General features: G+C 41.9%; 2 protein-coding genes across 2 annotated transcripts; both read right to left on the bottom strand.

The window, feature by feature from the left end:
• Nucleotides 1–2,958: 2,958 nt before the first annotated feature.
• LOC137899936 (AP-1 complex subunit beta-1) lies at nucleotides 2,959–16,031 on the bottom strand. The gene is made up of 22 exons (XM_068743967.1): nucleotides 15,964–16,031; nucleotides 14,961–15,016; nucleotides 14,718–14,823; nucleotides 14,417–14,552; nucleotides 13,678–13,923; nucleotides 13,161–13,351; nucleotides 12,755–12,976; nucleotides 12,379–12,499; nucleotides 11,943–12,038; nucleotides 11,409–11,524; nucleotides 11,017–11,182; nucleotides 10,186–10,284; nucleotides 9,770–10,029; nucleotides 9,379–9,571; nucleotides 8,576–8,617; nucleotides 7,582–7,737; nucleotides 7,337–7,482; nucleotides 6,437–6,566; nucleotides 6,233–6,317; nucleotides 5,863–5,949; nucleotides 5,024–5,178; nucleotides 2,959–4,521 (listed from the first exon to the last, which is right to left on the bottom strand). The coding sequence occupies exons 2-22, from the start codon at nucleotides 14,995–14,997 to the stop codon at nucleotides 4,447–4,449; spliced, it is 2,865 nt and encodes a 954-aa protein (XP_068600068.1). The 5' UTR covers nucleotides 14,998–15,016; nucleotides 15,964–16,031; the 3' UTR covers nucleotides 2,959–4,446.
• Nucleotides 16,032–17,600: 1,569 nt separating this feature from the next.
• mks1 (MKS transition zone complex subunit 1) lies at nucleotides 17,601–23,890 on the bottom strand. The gene is given in 18 exon segments (XM_068744694.1): nucleotides 17,601–17,992; nucleotides 18,131–18,228; nucleotides 18,741–18,823; nucleotides 19,022–19,155; nucleotides 19,379–19,480; nucleotides 19,615–19,690; nucleotides 19,787–19,857; nucleotides 19,976–20,038; nucleotides 20,120–20,162; nucleotides 20,422–20,478; nucleotides 20,578–20,683; nucleotides 20,809–20,913; nucleotides 21,341–21,469; nucleotides 21,689–21,812; nucleotides 22,228–22,375; nucleotides 22,546–22,598; nucleotides 23,044–23,165; nucleotides 23,814–23,890. Coding segments are annotated over 18 exon segments (1,695 nt in total). The 3' UTR covers nucleotides 17,601–17,888.
• Between the last annotated feature and the right edge of the window lie 180 nt (nucleotides 23,891–24,070).

Raw genomic sequence — 24,070 nt, 5'->3', positions numbered from 1 at the left:
CACAGATATTTCATATAAGTGCCCGAGAACTGCGTTAACTTGTGGGAAAATGGTATAATATGTCACCTTTAAACATTAGTATTAAAAAAATCATCCTCTGAAGTGTCTTATGAACACAATTAGCTGTGGTTATGCCAGTTTATTACTGATGGAAAACAGATGTAGGAGAAATAACTTACATCTTGTCTGTTCAGAAGAAGACATTTTATCCATCTTTATGAATAGTACTCTATATGTCCTCAATGATGAGAGGAATATAGTGTTTCAACAAGGACATTTATTTTGTCCAAACATCAAAGGATAACTCCTTTGAAATATGGCTTTGAAATTTTGAGCCGTTACCAGGGTGCTTTCACACTGTCACTGTTTGCTCCTATTTAAACGGACCAGAGTTCCTTTTCTCTGATAATCCGCTCCGTTTGGGCTGGTGTGAAAGCGCATCCGGACTCTGGAGAGGAAGTCTGGTCTCTGACCTTATCTCCAAAATGTCTAACCTCCACTTCTCTAAATTGTCCTCTGCCTGCTCTCTACACTAAACTCCCTTTACTCTTACTGCACACTTCACGGCTGTCGTACAACCGTCATACATGTCCTGAACTACGTTCCCTCTAAGCTGCGCGCGTGCGCAATTGCGCACTGCTGACGCGGTCTTTGCGCAGCGAAAATCTCCGCGGCGCACAAAAACAAAATCCAACCTGAATGTAAAATAAAAGAAACACGTAAAAGTTCATCCTGTGCTACTTTTCAATGTGAGCCAGTGAGTGGCCGGTGACCGGTGACCGGTAACCGGTGCTGCAGCTAACGATGAGAGTCACGTGCGTCTTTACGCAGCTAATCGACGTCCACAGGTGTTTGAGTGAACGAAGCGACGTGGCCGATGTGGGGGGAAGACGCGTTATAATAATGACAAGGCGAACGGGCAGGCGCCGCCATCACCTCCATCATCATCCAGTTCTACTCCCATCTTTCCTTCCCATTTCGTGTTGGAAGGAAAGTTTGCGCGTTTTGGTGATCGATTTTGGACTATTTCGGATTACGGACATTGGCCTATTTGATGAAACCCTTGGCCTGAACACTGCCTGGACTAACGAGGCTCATTTTGGGAATACGGACTCGAAAATGGAGCGAGTCATCTAGCTCACGGGCGTCTTGGCTAACGGCAGACTCGAGCCGTTACCTTATGTAACCGGATGATTGGGGTTAATTGGGCAGGCAGGTGTGGGAGGGAGCACCTGTGGCCCGTTTACCACTGATTGGGGGGGCGTATATAGGTGCTTCCCCTCCCTCGTTCCAAGTCCTCATTTTGTGTTTCCCCGTCTCGAAGGCAGGTTGGCCGTACAGACTGTCACTGCCGTGTCTCTCCTTTTCTTTTGTTAGTTTTGTTTTTAGAGTGTAAATAAATGTTTTGAATTCCTAATGCCGTGCTGGTCATCCCTGTGAGCGGACCTGCGGGTGGGGAAACCCGCTAAAGCGAGCTGGGGACCAAAAGGAAAAACTATATCTTTAGGGGCAGGTCCTAAAGTGGCGTTGTTGGCGACCGTCGATTAGCCCCGTATTCACCACGTCACACTTACAAAGTGGGTCCGAGGAGGGCGACGACATTAAGAAGTCTGGACTTCTCGTCGATTTCAGTTGTTTGATACCAACATGATTTATGTGTTTGCTTACTTTATTTATTTTCTATTTGTTGTAAATGTATATTCATTTACTCTATTTTCTATTTGTTGTAAATGCACAGTATATTCATTTACTCATTTTCTATTTGTTGTAAATGTGCAGTATATTCATTTACTCTTATTTTCTCTTTGTCGTAAATGTACAGTATATTCATTTACTCTATCTTCCATCCATGTGATGAATGGCCGGTTGCCTTCTTCCACTGCACTGTGGTCCAGTTGTGGTCTATAGTCTATAATAGCCAGCCCAATGCTGGGCTATTGTCGTGTTGCCGGTAGTTCTCGGTTAGACGCGCTCCAGCCGCTACGTTTTGTTTTCCCTTCTCCGTGTCCACAAAAGGAGAGTCCAGAAGCGGTTTAAGAGGGCAGCAAAATGGTCCCAATTTATTACAGAATACAACACAATCACAATCGATAAAACTCGAGCATCTGGGTAAAACTATTCCGCCAAAGCGGTTAAAGAACCTGTATGCCCTTCCGGTTTCGGGTCAACACCTGATTGGCTCTGCCTTACATACCTTAGAGGCCACAGCGCCACACAGTGCATTACACAGGAAACACACTCCACTAATTTCCATTTGGCTCAGACACCATCTCCATGTTCAAGAGTAGACTAAAGACTTTCCTTTTTAACAAAGCTTATAGTTAATCAATACAATAATCAATATGCTGTCAGAGGCCAGCACTGGTGGCATAACCTCCTATGACACGCTGAGCTCCTCCCTCTCTATCTGTTTATTCATGTTATAAATACCTGTCAGTAATCCCTCTCTCCCTCCGTTTGTCCCTCTTTCTGCAGGTCCTTCTGTCCGTGGTTCTGCAGATCCTGGACCTGTGGCCCCCAGCGCCGATACCTGCATCGCTAGCATGAGCATTTATAGTTTTATACATTTCGTTTTTGTCTGCTCCTGCTCTCTGTCACTTCCATATCCATCTCCTTGTTTTTGACTCTCTCTCTCCCTCTCCTTCCTTCCTTCCTTCTCAACCCAGCCGGTCAGACAGATGGCCGTCCACCATGAGCCTTAGGTTCTGTCCAAGGTTTCTCCCTGTTAAAGGGAAGTTTTTTCCTTGCCTCCGTTGAGAAAGTGCTTGCTCTTGTGGGTCAAGTTGGGTTCTGTCTTTCCCTGATAATCCTGGAAAGTGCCTTGAGATTAATTTCTGATGTGATCTGGCACTATATAAATAAAATTGAATTGAATTGAATTAGTGATATAAGATCGGTATTTAAAATAAAATCACAGACTAAATCAAAAACAGTGATACAATGATGACTAATCTCAAACAAGCATTGATAAATATTTTTATATCACTATGTGGGAAAACGGTGTCACCAACACAGCTGCTATTTCTGTGGAATAGACGTAGCTTCAATTCACAATAGCAATACATTTTAATTCCTTACGTCACACCAACTATACCACCGCTTGACTACACCGTACAGAGCAACTCTGGGCTTTGGGCCGTATGTACCCCAACGTGTTCTACAGCACAAACAACATCAACATTACAAGGTTATATTGATACATGTGGCGCTACAACCGTGGAAATACGCCGAGATTCTAGTTGGATGTGGACGCTTGGTCCTGTGAGATTAGTTTGGCGTCACAATGGTATGAAAGATTACGAAAACAATGGCATTCAAATAAAAGAACATTTAAACACATTGAAGACTTTTAACTATTGTTCAAAAAAAAATAAGGCCTGGAAAAGAAAGCACACAGAGGTAGATGCATATTCAACTGGAATGAAAATCTAAGTGTGTGAAAGGCCTGTGGAACTCGGTGGTTGCAGTTATCAGGGCTACTACAAAAAGAAATGGACATATGGAGGGAACAGGCAGATTTCATTCAGTGGCACAGGTGCGTTAACGTGTAAAGAACGACTACGGTGGATTGGTTAGTGGTTCCAGGCTAATGAGCAAATAATTTAAAGCTCAAATCATGGAAACAAACAATTTCATGCAAGAATTTAAATTTACTAATTCTATGACGACAGAAGATGCTCGACGTGATGTTGGAAGTGCTTTTCTTTTAGCTTTTAGAATCCTCCATTGTATCCATATCACATGTTGTACATGCTATTTTCAATGTGCCTGTAAGGACCTGAAAATATAGTTTTAATAAAGAGACAAATATTATGAAGAGGGTGAGATGAAGAGTCAGGATTTAGTAGATAGTTTCCTTGTTCAAGATATTCATCTATTAAGAAATGAGTGGCCTGCAAGAGGTAAAGATTCTGCCAGAGAAGAGCGTAGTCGGATCTAATGGACACCTTAATAGTAACAACTCTTTGCAGACTGATGGCAGAAAGAACTGATCAAAACTGAAATCATCTGTAGCTGAAACGGAAGAAAAAGCCAAAACCACGAAAGAGCCACAAACGGTACAAAACAATGTTCCCTCGCTCAGGCAATTTAACCATCAGTCACATTTTTACAACATTAAGACACAAAGTTAAGCGTGGAATGGTTTCATTCGGAGTGGTAAATGCAAAATCAGGAGTTGTAAACGAGGATTTAATAATTCTTTGAACTGCCAAAATAAAGGAAACGCTATCTTAAGTTTCACTGCAGGACAATACGAAGAACAGCAAGGCATCAAACGTCTGTATCCACGGGCAGCTGCCTTGATGCTTTTATAGAGGCAATCTGAACCCAATAATCCTAATGATTCTATCCTTTACTGTTTGGATTCCCCGGTTTTTAGCAGTTAGCTGTAGATAAGAGAAAAGATAAAACACTGCTGCTTGTTGTTAGGGATTCTGGGGCAAGTCAGTTCTTCAGAACAGAGTCGTACATCTGGTAGACGTACTGAGAAACCTCAGGGGCCCGACACTTGAGAGAAAGCTGTGGAGACGGAGAACACAAAGAGGTACAGCGTGAGACGCCGTCACTCGCGTGTCCGAGAGCTGAAGAGATAGCAGCAGCAATAATAACAATGCTATTACTAATACTATTATTATTATTATTATTAACCATTTCTCTGGTTTGATGTTTGTGTTAGCAATTTGAAGACGACACAAAAATATCCAAATCATCTTGAAGCTAAATTCTGACATTCACAATGATTTGTTTTAAAATTCGGGTTAACTTAAGAATAAATTAAAATAAATATGCAGCTCAACATGGAATTATTTACTTGACAGATGCCGCTTGTGAAAAATCAAGACTCTTCTGTTATACCAGAACAATTCAACACACAGTATGTAACAAAGTCATAAACATGACAGGTAACCATAGAAACCCTAAGTACATTCTTCCTACTACATTGAGGTACTTCCCTACCACACCCAGCCTTCAGGATTTGATATTGAATGGCAGGTAATGATAAAAGAATTGAGGACTGTACCGTGTAGTTTGGGTTGCCAGGTTGGATACGGAGCTCTGCCAAGATCCAGATGCCATTGGTTAGCTTGAGGGACTGGTAGAGCATGTCCTGACCTTCCACGTTTCTTTTGGCAATGGTGTAGATGTTGTTATTCTGCAGTTTCCCCGACACCGTGTCTGCAGGAGCAGGATCAAAGTCAAGAGAAACTCTCAACCCCAAGAGGTTGTAACCAGCGCTAAAGCCACATGACTATAGGTACTAACGCTAATGCACACATCAGCTAACTCCAAACCGGCACACTTGGAAGACTCTAGATGGGGAATTCTACAACACTAGGCATCCTGCTGCCAGGATAATAGCGTTACGGGTGTTCATTCTAAAAGTCATCGTCCTTCATGCACAGAGGAAGAGGAAAAGATGAAGTATCCCGAGAAAGGCATGTGGGTGGAGGAAAAACAAGCAGAAAGACATTTAGTTGTCTGAGGTGAGAGTCTGGTGAACTGTTACATATCAGACATGTTCACTCCTCAAGCTGATCAGGAGGAGATCGTCCCTGAATTTATTTATTGATGCTCATCTGAGCGGCCCCTCTGATGTTCACCGATTGATTTCTGTGCTTCTCTTTATATCTACACATCCAAAGTTCGATTGAATCATTTCACGCAGGGAAGGCAAGACTTCTTTTTCTTAGCTTTTTTGCTGTACAGTAGTTATAAAAGACAAGTAGCAAGCAGATGAAGAAAAACACACCAAGAAGTTCCCTGGGATATTAAAACAATGAGTACGAGTACAGTTGCACTAAACTCTGATGACATAGAAACAGAATATTTTCTCATTTGTTTATTCCCACGTCTACGTACCTGCATTGAGGTGGCACTCCTTAATTTGGTACTGGAGCTCATTCTCATTGGGGATGTCTTTCCAGGTAGCCAGGAACACCTGTCGCTCTGCCATTTGTAGCATGTGATCAAAGAAGAAAGATAAGAAGTATAGTAGATTAGAGAATTGATTCACATAGGACAAATATATGTTGTTTTGTATGTGACATATGTACGGGTAGCCGTCAAGGTAGACGGTCCTGGTTTAAAGTAGGCCAGAGTCTATTGAGTCTTACATTTGTGAATTGTAAAAAAAGAAAATGAGACAAAATGAGTCCTTCCTGATCTGATTTGTGTGAGTATCCGTGTGACCAGCTGATGTGCTGCCGTTACGTAACGTAGGGTGACATACCCATTTTTCCATCCTCAACAAAGAATATATTGAGAGGGATGAGCACACTGAAGTAAAAGACGTCAATGCTGTTCTTCACAGCCACCTGAGTAACAAGGGATCAAAGGAGAAGGCAGGAGAAAAGCCATTTAAATAAGATACAAATAATGTCCTCCTTTTTACGATGGAAAAATGATTTGTACTTCAGCGTCACGACTTCTGTACCTGCAGATTGTTGAGTGGGTCCATCTTCATGACTGGCCCAATGGTATTGATTGGCAAGGAGACATCAATACTCTGGCTGGGCATCAGTGGAGTGTGAACGGGTAGAGAACTTGTTGGGATCATCCCAAAACTACATGGGGGGGGGGCAGAGACAAGAGAGATGTGAACTCAACATGGTGACAGGTGCGCTGTGCTTTAATGCAGCGGTCCCCAACCTTTTTCCTGCCACGGACCGGTTTCATGCTGGGCAATATTTTCATGGACCGGGGGGTGTAATTAAATAAAAAAAGAGGACTATAATCTTACCAATAAACTTTATATAATGCACTTGCAATAACTATTAAACAAGTATTACACCAACAAGTATTACACCAGTATCTACTCACCAATAATCGATTCTGTCCTTCACGTTTTTTTGTTTCATAAATTCCACATTCTTGTTTTTTAATCCAGGTTCTTGGTCTCTATATGCCGAGGCAGTTTTGACCCCTTCATTGCTCGTTAACGAAGCTAATCAGCTGTTGTAGATAAACCCGGGTTTTAAGACTGACTCTTTTCTTGGTGGTCGGCGGCGCCTCTCCTTCCTCCTCCTCTCCTTCCTCCTCAGTTGGACTTTCCCATTAGCAAAGAAGCTCTCCAAAAACGTTTGTTTTTTAATTTAATTTTCGCTAGTTTACGTCTGTTTTTAGTAACGTATCACGCAAAGCATGAAAATTCACAGGCGAATGTTACGTTGGTGAAAATCCAGTGGTTTTTCAAAATAAAACACCTTTTTAGATGCTAATAATAACAATAACAACGGAAATTGTATAAATGAGTTATTCTTTCCCTGCGGCCCGGTAACAAATGCCTCACGGACTGGTGACCGCTGCTTTAATGTCCCCGAGTCATTTCACTGACCTGTTCTTGTTGAACTGAACAGCGAAATCGGCCATGTGCTGCAGGGCCTTGTTGGTGAACGTCATGTCCATGTACATGTGGCCCTGACGGCGAGAGAACGTACCGGAGATCTCCAGTCCCTTCGCTTTAACGGCCGGGAGCCACACCTAGACAGAGTACTGGTGTGATCACATACAGGTAGTAGGGTGCGTACTCTCAACGAGCCCCGTCTGGCCTGGCTGCTGAGGGTGGCAGCGTGAACTCACTGCTTTGGGGGCCACATAGCCTCCAGTGGTGACGGCCATGCCTGTGGAAAGCTCAAACAAATCGTTGAGGCCGCTGCTGCTGACAGCTGGCGGCGCTGGTGTAGGCGACGGAGCAAAGGTACTGGGGACCGAAGAGGGGATGAAGTTCTGCCCCACCTAAAGGAATCACAGTAAACACACGCAATCTCAGACGATACAATTTTAGTGACAATAGGAAGACAAAACACACACACACACACCCCCAAAGGAAGAAACAATCAACGAAACTCTTACAGAGAAACACTACATTTCCTCTAAAGCAAGCTCCGCGTGATTAAAGTTGTTACGAGAGAGACGGAGTGGAAAAACATCAAACGTTCAATCAACAACCACGCCGGTGGTTTTGTGTGTTTTAGCCCATCAAGAGTGTTTTAATTCATTCAACTTCAAGACTGCAAAACACGTTTTAATAATTAACTAAATGGTATATTTTCAAAACAATTTATCAAACAGCTGGAGAAAAAAAATATCATGTATGTAAGACTTGGTTTTGATCCATGAACCATCAAACCCAGAATATCAGTCACTGGGATGATGGATGAGATATTCTGGCATGATATTAGTTTAATTATCATATCATCTAATGATAATGAATATTCCCATCAAACACCATTTATGCCTCATGGGTAATAAAGTCTTATAAGAAACATTTCTCAGAGACAAAATAAAAATAATACTGATAGCAACAATGAAAGGAACATGTTGGAAATCGGTTCCGTTTAGTTCATATTCTACTGAGATCAAAATGAGTGGAATTGAGAATATTGAAATGGCCTTTTCTGGTAATAAATGGGGCTGAAACATACAAAACATTTGTGTGATCTTCAAACAGAAACCAGGAGAGTGAGTCAGAGAAGCCTTCTTTCAAAACTTCAGGAAGTTGCTTTGTGGGTTAAAAACCGGGCGCGTGCAGCATGCAGACGGGCAGACTGCAAAACAGAAGGGCTTGACTTACTGCTGGACTTCCCCCAACACCTCCGCCCAGGTCTCCCCCCAGCTACAGGAGAGAAGAGAGGCCCCCAAAGACAGCAGACCAACGCACAAACACAGAAAGAGACAGAGACTTCCTTAGCAACCGCAACCCATCAGGACCAGCCACCACTTTCTTGGAAAACAGGAACTCCACATGGTTTGTTGGACCAAAAAAAAAAAAAAGATCAGACATTTCAATCTGAAAGAAGACTATGAAGAGTTCCAGCAGCTTGGCCAAGTAGACGAATGGCCATTAAAAAAAAACAATATCTGAAGGCTCTTTGGGCCTTTAAAAAAAAAAAATAATGTTAGCAATATGCACCAAATGTATTCACCTTGTAAAAAGTATTTTAAAATATTTAACACAGTACACAAGACATACTTTTTAGGTCTTAGCAAGAAGGAAACATCAGCATGTTCAGCTTCCTTTGCAATAAAGAGGAACAGGCAATGCTGACCGTGGAGAGCCTCACATTAATCAGCACAAACCCGCTACGAACGAGCAACAGCAGCGGTTGTTCAAATGTAACGATGATAAGGACAAGGCTGGAACAATCCTCTGTTCTTCTGTCATTTCTAAATCCCATGGAAAATCTCAAATCCTAAATTGTGTGAGATCCTCTCTCGATCTCCGACTCTCATTAGAGTCATCTGGATTTGTAGGAAATCCAGATGGGGGGGGGGGTCACCCCCACGAGGTTGGAATCACCCTGCAGTCATTGAAACTAAAGCAGCTGCCTCATATTTTCACTGTACAGTAAATTCACTTTGTGTGTTCACACTCACCAAACTGTCCAGGCCTCCTCCTAGAAGATCCACCGCACCCATCTGCATGGAGGACACCTGGGGCACGTTGACCGGAGGGCCCAGGTCCAGGTTCAGCAGGTCTCCCAGCAGGTCACCCTGGCTGGGGATCACATGGGGCTGCTCCATGGCGGCTGCAGGCACTCCGCTCATCGGGCTCTCACCAGCATCGATGCTGCCATTGGAGAAAAGGGCAGTACTGCTGAAATTCCATGACCAATAGAAATGCTCTAAAACTCAACAACATGACAGATTCTCACACCACCTATTGGAAATGGAAACGCCTGCACCTCCCTCAATAAAACAATTCTTCATCGCAAATGTAGCTGGGCTGTTCAAAAATGGCCGCCACGTGTTTGTTTGTCCGTCTGACCTGCTGTGCTGCACAGGAAGGTGCTTGCGGTGAACTCCGTGGCTGCCCTCCACAAACGCGCTGGGGGGTTTGTGATAGACGGACGCCAAGGAGCCGATGTGGCAGATGAGCTCGTCCAGCAGGGTGGGCTCAATCAGGTCGGTCTCCTCTGAGATCAGGGGCTTCTCGGACAACACCACCTCCTTGGCGGTCACAGGGTCGGTGGACAGCAGGCGCCAATAAATGTAGCCCCTGTCACGCAGGTCAGGGTTGTCCGAGTCCTACAGAAGAACAAGAGCGGTCAGCACAATTTATTACCCCCACTAATTTGAGATACGCTGCAGATGATCTGAGATTGAAAAAGAAATGAAAAACCTGACATTTCTAGGGTTTTACAAGAAGACAGGACGATTGGTCAAACTTCAGAAGACGCTCACCTGGGTGGCCAAACTGAGGACCTGCTGGACCAGCTCCTGCGTCTCTGACGGCTTCTTCAGGAACAACTTGACGATAGCAGTCAGAAGAGTTAGCTGCACCTGGAATTGGACATTACACGAGTTAGACTATTGTATTTTCATTGTTCATCCAGAGGAATAAAAAGTAAAAAAACTCCCCACACTTATATCTACATGTACTTTGCAGGAAATACATCAATCATACATATGGTATAAAACTATTTATGACTTTTAGCTGAACATTCTGGCTTCCGGAAGATTAACCTATGTAACCCGTGTACATGTAAATACTACACTTTAATAAAATATGTATTTTTATCTGGATAAAGAAGAGGAATGTGAGATAACTCCTTTTAATTTACATTCTAAACTGATCTGAATGTTCGGACTAATCATGTACATGAACATGATTAGCAAAGTGTTAAGCAGTAAAGCGATGGCAAAATATGTTTCCAGTCAGCTCTCAACATTTAGGGTGTAAAATAAAAAAATAAAATGTATCCATTTTTTTTATCAGAAATAGCTATATGGAAATAAATGTTTTTCATCATAAATTACAAGATGGTGCATCAAAGTATTCACTGCGATTTTTTTTGCAGGACTGTACCACCCGTACAAAATGAATTCATTGAAATCAATTTCATTTTTGGAGGTATTTTTCCTGAAGCCAGAATGTTCAGCTATTAAACACAAAGCGTGGGGATTCCAGATTCTGCCAGGGACTGTGCAATCTGCTCAGAAAAATAAACGTATGTGGAAAATAACGATGTTAAAGAACGAGCAAAAAGAGCACTGGATTTTTGGAGACCTCACCTGAGTGCTCTCATCGTGGAAGCCTTCCAGGAAGCTCTCCAGCAGCTCGTCGGCGTTGTCGATTCTTTCAGCATACTCGCCAACGATCCAGATCATGGCGGCGCGAGCGTCGGGCTCATCCAAAGAATCCAGATTTTCACACAGCGTGGCGATGATGCTTTCATACCTGGCAAGAAACAACATCTCAGGTAGCCAAACGGAAACCTCCAATCAGCTCACAGGTTCAATGTAAGACGAAGACCAATATGGCCTCTTAGACCAGACTGCACTGACAGACAGAGAGCTACGCAGGCCTGGGTGGACAAGGCCTATTCACTGAGCGGTTCACACACACACACACACACACACACACACACACGCGCACACGCGCACACACGCGGTGAAACACGTACTTGTTGGGGTATTTGCGGAAGATGTCCCTGATGACCACAATGGCCTCCTGGACCACGTAGTTGACCTTGGTCTGGATCAGATCCAGCAGGGTGCTGACGCAGCGCTCGGCTGATTGCTGGAAAGGGACGGGACAGAAACCCCTTGTTAGATTACTTGTGGGAAAAGGTCGGACTAACTTTACACCACTTGGGACTGGGACTCCAAGCTGGAGTGAGGAGGGATAATGAATGTGGAAAAGCCAAAACGACCGAGCAAGTGGAGTCAGATATCTGTTACGCGAAATGAAAGTTGAGGCTAATGATCCATAACTCCGTGCTAATTGCTAAAATAACGGTCTCGATGCGGACAGAGGGCTGCTCTTGTTCCTGGATCATGAATTTCATTCATTTTAATCTCTCCCTGAGTGGCGAGGAATTCTTGTGTTGCCTGTTATGATATTGCTGCCTTCCCTCTATTCTAATCCCAAATCTGGTGTTGAGCGGCACGCTACGACAAAATAAAAACAAACAAGGCAGATGAGCACATTTCCTCACCTCCACTTTGATGGCGCAGCGCCCGATCGCTCGTACAGCCTTTCGCACAAAGTCAACATCCACCTCCGTGGCGTATTCCTTCAGCTCAGCCAGCACCTGGAAGTCATGAATCAAACGTTGGTCTTATTCCGGTTGTCTGTATTTATTTAAAAAAAAACATGTCTGATTGTTTATTTACCTTCTATTCACAAATGACAACATGATTTAAACAAAGTTGAAATAGTAAATGTGTGTAGAGGTACAAGGTTAAAATCGCATCTAGGTTCATTTGATGCCCTGAACATGAATATATTTGACCCCCTCCCAAAAAAGACACTCTCTATGCACATAGCTACAAAAAGTGTATTTGTCAATACACACTAAAATCATTCATGTGAGCGGAATCCAATGCAATCCAATTACAAGTTTCCACGTAGTTGTGTTTAAAAGAAGTTACCTGGGCAATGTTGGCCTGAGAGGCCAAGCGGATCATGATGTCCAGTTTCTCCAGTTTCACATAGATGGGGTCATTGTACTTGACAAAGAACACTTTGATCTCCTGCTTCAGGATCTCTGGCCTGAGCAGAATACAACGCAATATGCAATAGATTATTGGAAGGCATGATCCACAGTTCCCTCAAAGCAGCGAAGGCATAATTGTTACTGGCCTAGATATCTAACAAATGTTTTATCTAACATCTGAAACAAGCCAGACTTTATTTGAAGAGTGAGGACTTCTGGATCTTAATGTGATAAAGAGATGCATTGTGGGTTGTTTGTAGTTCTCATGCTTAATAAAAGAAATCTAACTTCACCCATTAGTGACCATGCACCTTTTCTGGACGATGAGGTTGATGTTCCTCAGAGCCACGTACTGAACCTCGGGTTCCCCGGACAGCAAGGTGACCAGCGGTGGGGATAGCTTCTTCAGCAAGGTGTTGTAGTAGTCCGAGTCCTTGGGCAGCAGCTCCAAGAACTTCATCAGAACCTTGACAGCGGACAGCACGACGGCTGAGTTGGCGTGAGACAGCCGTGGCGTGACACGCTCACAAATGCTGTGAAAGGACAGCGGGAAAGGTGAGTCAGGGGTGAACATCGCATAAAACGAGAGATACATAACACATAATAAACTACCTGCACAACAATGGGAAAAGCAAATAGCGCTAGAGGCGAGAGCAGGAGTCTGTTGGTGATCTAGGTGAGCTGATCCCACAATTAGTTTAAAACTGAGACGGCTACCTTTGTGCCTCACGCTCATCCTTGGGGTTGTAGTTGGACAGACAGTCCAGGATGAAGATCTGTCCCCACTCCGTGCACTCGTTCAGGGCCGTCAGCAGCTTGTTGATGTTTTGGGGATTGAGGTCCAGCAGGTTGCTGTTGGGGTGAGACTCGCTGATCTCAGACAGGGCAGCAACGGCATTGGCTACAACCTAGAGCATGGAGACACATTCTGGGATGTAAACACCAGCCCTTATTTTCTTCCTTTTATTACATATAACACAGTCCAGCAAAAAGAAATAAAGAAAATGTTGCTGCCTTGTCTGTGTAGCTCGGCATGTAATGTGCGAGATCAGGGGAGCGTGCGAGCTGGTAGTTGGTTGCACTAAAATGTGTAGCAGCCTCATTTAAGAGAAGTTCACTGGTTTGTACTGAACACTGGACAACTATCAATGTCAAAATGTTAAGTTCAATTGATCAAGTAACTATCATTGCAAAGCTAACAAAGGTTCAGGATGAAAGGAGCGCCGACTCTCACCATAGGATTTGAATCGGCAATGAGATCTCTCAAGGAGTCCAGGAAGCCCTGGTCCTCCACCATCTGGGCATTGATGTCATGAAGTTTAGCCACACAAACAGCCGCAGTCTTCCTCACATAGGGGTCCTCGTCCTTCAGGCACTTCCTCAGTGGCTCGCACAGATACTCTGTGATTTTGTCCACGCGGATGCAGCCCATGGTGCGAACAGCGAGAGCCCGGATCAGAGGGTTTGGGTCCTCACAGTCCTGGAAGGTCAACAAAGTCAGCAAACCTCAGTCAGACATCTTAAGGATAAAGATGGAGTGTTTCACATGAAAATATTTTTGTTTCCCACCCAAAAATGAGGTTTCTTATCTGAGAGTGGGCGGGGAGAAAGCAATTTTTTGCATAGATCAGTCGCATCTATGCAACAAGACACGTCTAGTCAGTCGACGTAAAGACAACCACATCGTTTGGTCTCTGTCTGACTCAAACCCGCAAAACTACTGGGAATATACATATATACTTAATAAAAAATAAAAAGTCTGACTGCGCTCACAATGCCACATTTATCTCAGTTAGGGATTCACTATCTGCTCCATTTCTTGACCGGGTTAGTTTGAAGCAGGTGGGTCAGTCAATCAATCGATCGATCGATCCAGTCATGCAGATGGACAGACAGCGATTCCAATAATTATAGCAAAGCAAGTTTCAGATTCCTGCATTTCTGCCGGTTAAGAAGTTCATTTCAGGCCTTGCCTTTACGAAGCTGTTGACGGCCATGATGGCCATGTCAGGCTGGCTCTTGGCGTAGTTCATCAAGTAGAGGTAGACCAACTTCTTCAGCTCCAGGTTATCGGTCTGCATGCAGTTCACCACATCCGGGAATAAAGAGCTGAAAACACAAGACTTAGATGTGAATCTAGATCAGATCAGAGGCATGGATCAGGTCTCAACACAATAGGTGCATTCCATTATAATGTGGTGAACGCCACGTTAGCCGTGAAATAAGTATAAAATAAAATCTAATTTATGTCGGAGTGTAAAGGATCAGGAATACCTGACGTCCTTCCCGACAGTCATGGCGGCAATAACCTTCTTCACAGCCTCTTTTCTCTTCTCCTTCTTCTCATTATTCAGCTCGGCTTTCAGTTCAAAGATCTCACCTAAAAGTAAAAAAAAAAGCAGCATGATTAGAATAGATTATGTAAAATAATCCTCTTTATAACCTTAGAGCTGATGAAACGCATTAATGGTTAAATGAATTGATCTAAAGTGTGGCACCAGTCCGTTCCTCACTCACCCTTTTTGTTTGTTGTGAAGTACTTGGAGTCTGTCATGACGGCGGTCCTTTTAAGTCTGTACAGAAGAAACACTGCATTACAATCAGGAAGGGAATTTCAAGCAAAATTGCTTTTCAAAATGACTCAACTTGATGTTGTTGTTGTTTTTTTTTAATGTGTGTTTTATTTCCTGTCTGAACCTGCCACGCCAATAGTGCATACAAATACAAATACAAATGTGTTACTGACAATCATCCGGGATAAATGAAAACACAGAAAACAAAGAAGAGGAGAAACACAGGTTGTTAAATCTCAAATGTTTTGAAGACTGCGTCATTTTCCTCAACTTCAAACGATTTTTAGGATGCTGCACAGCGTTTAATACTCGGGCAGCCTTTCAAGGTTACCGTGACTATGTACTTTCTGTTTATTACAAGTACTGACAAATTCCCTTAAACTATAGAACAAGACATCACAGTTAAATAAACCTGAGTTTGCTGACGTCAAGGCAGTTTTCATCTCCCAGAGTGATTTTAACGCAACATAGCAGCTAAACTAGCTTACAGCTTCAACAGTTTCACGGCTTTTTACATCAAATATAACGTTGTGTGTTTTACTCTATAATCCCTTGTTAATTTAGAGATAGTTATAAATGTGCTGTAATATTTCTAATTAGCTAGCTACAAACGTTAGCTCACTGCATGCTAATGTTTAAGTGAAGCGAAAAAAAAGGGACTAGCGCCAAGGCTACCACTCAACTCAATGTTAGCTAGCTTATAAAGATAAATCAAAATATAATAATAATGATGAAAGCAGCATAAATCGTGTTTTCTATTCGGGTGCGACGTTATAGCACGAACGCTTACATTTGACACCTAAACTAAACTACGACCGGCGGCCCATTTTTAATAGCCCTTTACACCGGGCTTGGGTTAACGTAAGGCCGAGCTGCCTGACACGGAAGGAAACAAATTGTAATAACGTTGCAAAAACAAATGTTGCTTTCTGAAATGTTCAAGATACCTGGCGGAGTGTGTGTCTGGGAGATTATATTACGGTTAGTGCAAGACGCAGGTTGGTCCCTCGCCTACTCGGAGGAAGATGGAGAACATGGAGTGTTATGGTGCGTTCAATGTCACCGGAAACCAGACAACTTCCCTTTTGTGTCCGAGACCCTTCTGAAAGTGTAAACACGAATGTTCATCCATTCATTCATGTTCAAGACAGAAGCTAAACCATCTATGAATCTGATGTGGAAAGATCAGTTCACTGTATATAGAGTTGAATGTTTTATTTGCATGAAATTAAGATAAGGTTTTACGCGCCGGGTGTGACTGAGGACTTTAACTTCCGCTTGTCTGAAACGCGACGTCAATTTTGATTGTCGGCAGAGATTGGAGCTACGTCACTAAAAATCTGATTTTACAGATGCAAGTTGGTATTTAGAAGTTTAAACACACAAAGGAATGTTTTAATCGTCTGACTTCATTCTCAGATTTCTGATTTCATTCTCGGAAATTCTGTTTAAAGTCAGAAAAAACTTTATAAATCTAATTAATCCTCTTCCATGTGTCTTGTTTTTACCTCTGGCGAGGATATTATGTTTTAGCCGGCTTTGGTTTGTTTGTTTGTCTGTCTGTTTGCTTTGTCTTTTAGCAAGATATCTAAAAAAAAAAATCTCTGGACGGATCTTGAGGACATTTTGAGGACATGTTGGGAATCTTACCAGGAACAGGAACTGGTGATGATCCAGAAGAGATCCTGGATTCTGGATCACTTTGAAATGTTCCAGTAACATGGCAGTCAATGGAGCTTCAGAATTTGCTTCTCAATATCTCTGTTGATTATTGACCGATGTTTATGGAATGTGACACAGTAACGTAGGGCGGAGTCCTCTCTCTTACCACAGACCACATTTCGTCTGGATCTGATCCAGAATGGGGTCAGGAAAAAATATTACATTTTAACATTGAAAACTCCATTTATGGATTCAAAAATCAGAATCAACTCTGATTCACTTTTCATGGTTGGTGTATAAAGATACCAAGATCAATTTAGAATCTTTCGATGATGATCCAGATCAACATGTGGACGGTGTAAATCTAATTATGAATGAGCTGCTTGACGGAGATCTGGACTCTGAGTGCTTTTCTAGTTTACTGCTCTAACAACAACAACAACAACAAAAATACTTTAGTGTCAGTTGGCATTTTAATCTTCGGTTATAACTGCAGTGTGGACCAGTCTAATTATTCAACTCAAATGCATTACTCTACAACAGGGCTTCACATCCCCAGTAGGTCCTGTTCATAAATTGTCAAATTAAACTAAACCCTTTGCAATGATGTGTGGGAAGGACCGTAGGTAGGATATGGACAGGACTATAGAATGTTATAGCTACCACAAAGCATTGGAAAGAATGCCCGATAATTAATAAATCAATTGTTTCTTTGATAATTTAATCATTCAGGTAAATGTTTGACAACTTTAACAATCTGCAGAGATAAACCTACCTTGAACAGCATAGTAACAAGGTTAATAAAACACCTACATCTTTCACAACTACTCACAAAATGAACGGAAAGTATTTGAACTGCACCAAAGACAACAGCGTATTCTTTGGAGATGATTGGCGCCATAAATGTCTGAAGAAAGTGTGAATGTGACAACAAAACTTTATTATTTACCAGTTGACCAATAAACACAATACCATTGCCAAACAATGAATGACTGGGGGAAAAAAAGGAAATTATGTAATCCAAATCGGTTACATCAGTTTTCTCAAACCTCATCGTCTTTAACTGACAAGATGATTTTCCCAAATATGAACCAAATAGTGACGTTCATTCCAACAAATACTGCTGGTAGTATTCCTTCTATTCTCAGTTGCAAAATGTTATTTTGAAGGCATTTTTTGGATAGAATTAGTCTTTCCCTCTTTTCCACACCTACGGAGAGGAGTCGATCTTGAGTTGGGTGGTGGCGTCGATGAGATCTCTGGGAAGGGTTTCACGAGCCTCTTGCATTCTTCTTCTGGCCCTCTGGAAGGCATCTGACAAAGATAAACAACAGAAACCATTTTTATTTTACACACAAACAAGAGGGTTTTTTTCCTTGAATACTCTGACTTTAGTGGGCGGGACACACGTCAAGCCTGGCTTCTTATGCTTAAAACTATAGTATAACTTACCGAGGATGGTGCTGACAGCTCCTTGCTGACTGAATCCTCCGAGCTGGTCAAAAACTGTCTGCCGCCTGTTTTTCAGAAGGGCTGCATCGACAAATGCCCTGAAACATGCATACATTAAAACATATTGCAGAGCCACTGCTCAAGGAACGAATACATTTCATAGAATAACAAATGATGATGAGAAACGTTTCAAAAACGCTAAAAAATAATTTTGACATCAATCCTGATGGATTCGGTGTGAGACGTCTTTGTCAAGGATCTGGTTTAAGAATTCCATTAGACATCAAATCAGTCTCAATTCTAATCTACACGAACAGCTATTTAAATGTCAGGACACCTTTTCTCATTTTACCTCCCCATCTCACACCGATTTTCTGTAACTGCTCATCCTGTGCAGGATCCCAGTCAAAAAAATATCATGTTGAAATATATGTTAACCGAATCAGAAGTTACTTTTTTATAATAAATCCCTGTCTTGCAAGACAATTCAATGTCGTCATGATTCTAAATGCATTAAGGGCTCAATAAAGATCTTGAACAAATCAGATCCAGGACCAACCAGAGACAGAAAGGTTGTGTTCTTTGACACTTTCATCCACTCACGACTCACCTGGACTGCTGCACACAGTGCAAATTAAAGGTGACACTTCCTGTGGTTTCAGTGCAAAAGCCAAACCGACTCAACCGCTGACCCTGAAGCATATATGGTAAAATAAAATTAAAAAAAATCGCTTCATTATTGACACATATATAAGCAAATATGCTGCATCCTCACAGTGTTGCTGCACTATGATAAACCAAAGTGGAATCTGCCACTTAATGGTGTTTCTACCTTTATTCAGTGTATGTAAACATAAAGTCCAGGTAAATCCGGTGAAGATTTGACCCTACCTTGAAGGTACCTGGTATTCTGACATAGCTCTGGTCTTCAAGCTCTGGTGAGCCTCCGATAAAGAAGCGCCTCAGTGCAGAAACTGTCCCTGTCTGGAGGGGTCTCCACGTATGGCACGTTATTGTATGTTTACCTATCACAAACAAAAGCATACATACGTGCACAATATAAAATGTGCATGATAAGGCTACATGCTTTTTAGAGATTAAAATACAAACAGATTACTTTTTACTTTTTGGTTTAAAAGAAATTAGTTTTTTTAATCTCTGAGTTGTCGGGGAAAATTGATAAGCATTTAAAATAACCTGCTGCAGCCCTAATTTAATCTCAGAACATTTGCAATGTAGGAGGTGTACCGGGCACTGCAGGAAAAAGCAGGTAGCCATAGCCCTCGGTCCGATGGCACTGCCACGAGTCCAGAGACAGAACCTTGAAGTAGAGCACTGGCCACTGGAGATCTGACTCTGCATAAAGAAAAGAATTCACTTGTCGCATGAATGTTTTAAGAGCAGAGGAGTTTTTGTTTAAATGAATTAAAAACACATTTACCGAACACGTGAAATCAATTCTGATACAATATTCCACAGCTGACACTAACCCTCGCTCTCTTTTTCACACATGAAGAACGTCTCAAAGCTGAAGGGGTAACTCCAGAAAACAACATTTTCCTGTTTCGCAGAGAGACACACTCGAGGGTTTAATAAATCCCAGCAGGCATGTTTTCCACCAGTTCACCGGATAACCGTCCAGTCAGCATTACACACCTTCCTCAATGTTTTGCTTCGGCAAGTCTGGGTGACTCCCGAGAGAGACTGATCTGGCAAGCTGGACCAACCTAAAAACGAATACGAGTACAAGTTGAAGTTTTAGATTTATTTTATATTAAAGGACTAAAATGGCTCAACAACACATCTTGCGGTAAAAAGGTGCAGAGTCCATTTTGTGTGACGTACTGTTGGGCAATTCCAAGAAGAAGTGGACGTGCAAATGATCATGCTCAAAGCCTTTGGCTGAGACTGGGTGAGGAGAGGAAGAAGAACACTGACGGACATTTTACAAATGTACACGGTAGCCATGACGACAGGTTTCGTCCTCACCTATTTCTCCATTCATCAGATAACGCAGAACACCAACTGGAGGCTAAGGGAGAGACATTTCATGAGTGTAAAGGCCAATAAACAAAATGAATCATGACTTAACTAATTCGGGTTATTTTTAAAGTACAATAATATCTCAAGAGTCCTTGTAATGACTTTCAAGAGTTAAATATTAAATATACTAATTCCAGTTTCTGAAATGTGACTATCTATTGCTTTTTATACTCTTATAGATAACAGTGGTTGGATTTAGACTCTCACATTAACTTAAGCAACAATGACAGTTTCGTTCGATCGCTTACCATTTCAAAGTCCTGTCCAACGAGACTATCGAGGTACTCCTTGTGTCGCACATACAGCTAGAAAAGGAGAGGGGGGGGTCAGTAAGATTAGCATTAAGACCTATGCCCTGCCATGCTGCTCTGGGTTTGCAGCAAATGAACTCAAAGTTGACTCACATCTTTGTACATGTTCTGTTCCCTCTCCTTTTCCTCTGGGTTCATGGCAGCGGATACGTTCTCCATGGTGAGATGCCAAACGTCTGAGTTCACATCTGTCACTATTCTGCACAATATCACACGCAGCATTAGCTTTTCCTGAAATCTGTCTTCGTGACACCCCTTTATTTTTATAATAGTCGTAGCGCAGGTTTAAAGCATGGCCATCCAAGCGAGCACTATGGAACCTACCTGTAGGGCTCTTTGCCTTTGTTGAAGTCTGGTTTTACGATGACTGTTCCATTACCGTCTGTTTTTATGGTTACCAGCAAATATTCATTCTCTTTCTGGCCCAATCTGAGAAACCAAATCCATTGAAATAAAATCATAAAGTTTAAACACAGTTATATCTTAATTTACATTATCAGCGAAGCCTGATAGTAATATATATATATATATATATATATTTCACGTAGTCAATTTCAATGTTAAAATATACATTTATGAAGGATCAGAACAGAAGCCTTTACACTGTGTAGTACTTCTTATACATACTAATACATTAGCTAGTTTTGAGAAGGAAGCCAGTCACATTCCTGCTCACCGGAAACACATCATGTTGACCGACTGAGTCCAACACTTCTGTCTACACAACTTTCATATTGAACTTTTATCATAATGTTGGCCGAATCCCGTTATTGGCAAATGTAAATATCACGGGTGGAAACTGGCAGAAGAGTTTGTTTTGATATGTCCGTTTCACCACGCTGTAAAACAGTCCTACCTTGCCGGGGGGCCCAAGTCTCCCATGATGTGCATGGTCTGCATGGTACTGTTCACCACATGGCTGCTCTTAACAAACTCCTCTGTGGGCTCCCAGTTGATGATCTTTGATTTTGAGACGTTATAGTCGCTGCAGAAGACGCCAGGAGATCCCATCATTCAACATGAAAGTTGCTGTCTTTGGGGATCAATAAGCCTCATCTGGATTCACGTATCTCCTGAACATTAGATTCTAAATGCACTTTTAGTTCTGCAGATCACACGGAGCAATTGTTAGTTACAAAGGCAGCCTCTAATTCCATCACTGAACACAGTTCCGCTCTTTCAGACAAGTCTCTGCTTCACTCACACGGTCCGTCTGTCCTGCCGTCTCTGTCTCACGCTTGCCATCCTTTCAGCCAGGAATGTGGGACTGGATTTGGGTGTGTTCAATAATTCAGCGAAATACTGCGTCCAAATCAAAAGCAAAGCAACTTTTAAAAAAAAACGTTGCAAACAACAATGGAGCCATTTCTGATTGAACATTCATTTCCCCAATATTTGGGAATCTCCTGATGTATGTGTTGGTTCAATATGATTCATAAATCACTGAATGCTTTCAGTGTGCTTGGATGTGGGCGTGTCAGTAATATATTATTGAACCATATTTCATACCCAGATATAAATTTGAAGGTACTTCAGCAACAGTAATCTCTTGTGTATATTTAGGTCTACACGTGTGTATTTAAAAATTTTAAAAAATAATTTCCCTATGCAGGGATCAATAACGTACCATTCTGCTTCTTCTTTACGAACAAAAAAATAAACTTTGCTAAATAATTAAGGACACGATCACAATTATTCTGTGAGGAGCTCACGAGTAACTTACAGGTCTATTGAATGGAAGACAGTTGGTGTAACGGTCGTGATCGGTGTACGTGAATATCCTGTGATTTCGTCGCCGCCTCGTCCTTTTCAGGGTTTTGACTTCCGTGTGATATTGTCGATCCAGTGGGGTCTGGCACGCCGTTTCATTCTGGAACAGCTCCATCTCATACTGAGACCACAGAGAGGTGATGAGATGGGATTTTTTTTTTAAGGACAAAGAGAGACAAGATTTTTTTTTTTTTCACTGAAATGTAAAGGTAAAATATCAATATTTAATAAATTAATTAAGTTTAGCATTATTTGCTTTGGGACGAAAATATTACAAACTCAAAGATCTACCTGACTGAAGAGTTTTTCCTGCCAGCCCACCACCAACTCGTCCTCATTGTCACCTGAGAGAGAGAGAGAGAGAGAGAGAGAGAGAGAGACACACACACACAGGTGCAATTATTCAGTTATTAAAGTATATGTTTAAAAGGAAACGTCAAACCTTAAACATTTATGCATGTTTAATATAATTTATGCTGTTGATGCTTGATCAATACAAAACAAAAATCACAAATCACAAAATCAATACATACCGGTAGTATGCTTTGACGAAGATGTGCAATGTGTTCTAAACTAAAGTGAACTGTTGACTATTATTATTTTATTAAGTTAATTTATTTTCATGTTCCTCTTTTATTGCCTGTATTGATTTGCTGTTTTTATTTCATCTACACATGTAAAGCAACTTTGAGTTTTTAGAAAAGCGCTCTATAAATAAAATGTATTATTATTATTATTATATGCATTTTCCCTCTGGTCTTCACTATCGGTGCAGCATAAAACCCTTACCAGACTGGCCTTTTGGCACGAGGGTTTCCAGTTCAATGCCCCCTCTGTCTTGCTGGGACAGAACCTGCTGCTGTAGATGCAGGGAAAGAGCAGCTGTGGTCGTCACCCTCTCGATGCGGACCCTTAGGTGGATAAACACAAACCAGGAGTACCAGCAGTACAAATATCATTGATGACAAGCTGACATTTGAGGCAAACGCCGATGCCGTTTGTGCACAGGCCCAAAAGCGCATGTACTTTTACCAGCGCATGTACTTTTACCGGATGTTGAGAAGTTTCAGTGTGGATATCTCTTTTATGAAGATGTTTTATTCTTGTTTTATTTCATCTGTTTTCACCTTCTCTTTTATTTGCTGGTTTGGGTCCCTTAAGACCGGCTGAACAGCATCATAAAGAGGAGCAGCAAGATGGCGGAGGTCAGATTTAAGGAGCTCTCTGTCCTGCACAGAACCAGAGTCGTCGTTGGTACATGGTACCAAAGTGCAGGACAAACAGATTCCCGAAATTCATTTCTTCCTGCATCTCCTGGTTTTATCAACAGCTTGTCGTGACCAGCTTCGATGCAACTTGTGCGTTTGTTATGTTTTTAATTGTGTGTTGAATGAATTGCTGCGTGTCTCTGCTGGCTGTGCAACAAATTGTCCCTCACGGGGATAATAAAGTTTTTTTTCTGATTCTGACACCCTGACCCCAAATCTCCCAAATTCTATTAGCAATGTCAGCTCAATTGATGTTTGTAATTAATGTTGACGTTACAGTTATCTACTTACTTTATTCTCAAGTTTTTGACATGATCCAGGGTCCGAAACACAGCTTCCCCGCTGTCGGCGCTCCAACAGTCCGCCATTATTATTTACTAACTATCGATTACTATTCGCTATTGTTCTGATCGGGTTAGCTAACACTTCGTTATCTACAGTCAGAGCATAAAAATAATTATTTACCACTTATAGAAATGGTTCAACACGAAGTTACAGCTATTGCAGCATTATTATGCGATAATAAACTGACACTCAAGCGCTAAACA

Source organism: Brachionichthys hirsutus, chromosome 10 (genome assembly GCF_040956055.1).
Source record: "Brachionichthys hirsutus isolate HB-005 chromosome 10, CSIRO-AGI_Bhir_v1, whole genome shotgun sequence".
Lineage (NCBI taxonomy): Eukaryota > Metazoa > Chordata > Actinopteri > Lophiiformes > Brachionichthyidae > Brachionichthys > Brachionichthys hirsutus.
The sequence above is the reverse complement of the archived record's forward strand: the minus strand, read 5'-3'. Positions and strand labels throughout refer to the sequence as shown.

Excerpts from the sequence above, each read along its gene's own strand:
- LOC137899936 (XM_068743967.1), bottom strand. The coding sequence starts at position 14,997 with ATGACAGACTCCAAGTACTTCACAACAAACAAAAAGG. Across the intron at positions 12,500-12,754 it reads AACCTCATCGTCCAGAAAAG|GCCAGAGATCCTGAAGCAGG; the intron begins GTGCATGGTCAC and ends TATTCTGCTCAG. Across the intron at positions 5,950-6,232 it reads TGTTGAGGATGGAAAAATGG|AGCGACAGGTGTTCCTGGCT; the intron begins GTATGTCACCCT and ends TACAAATGGCAG.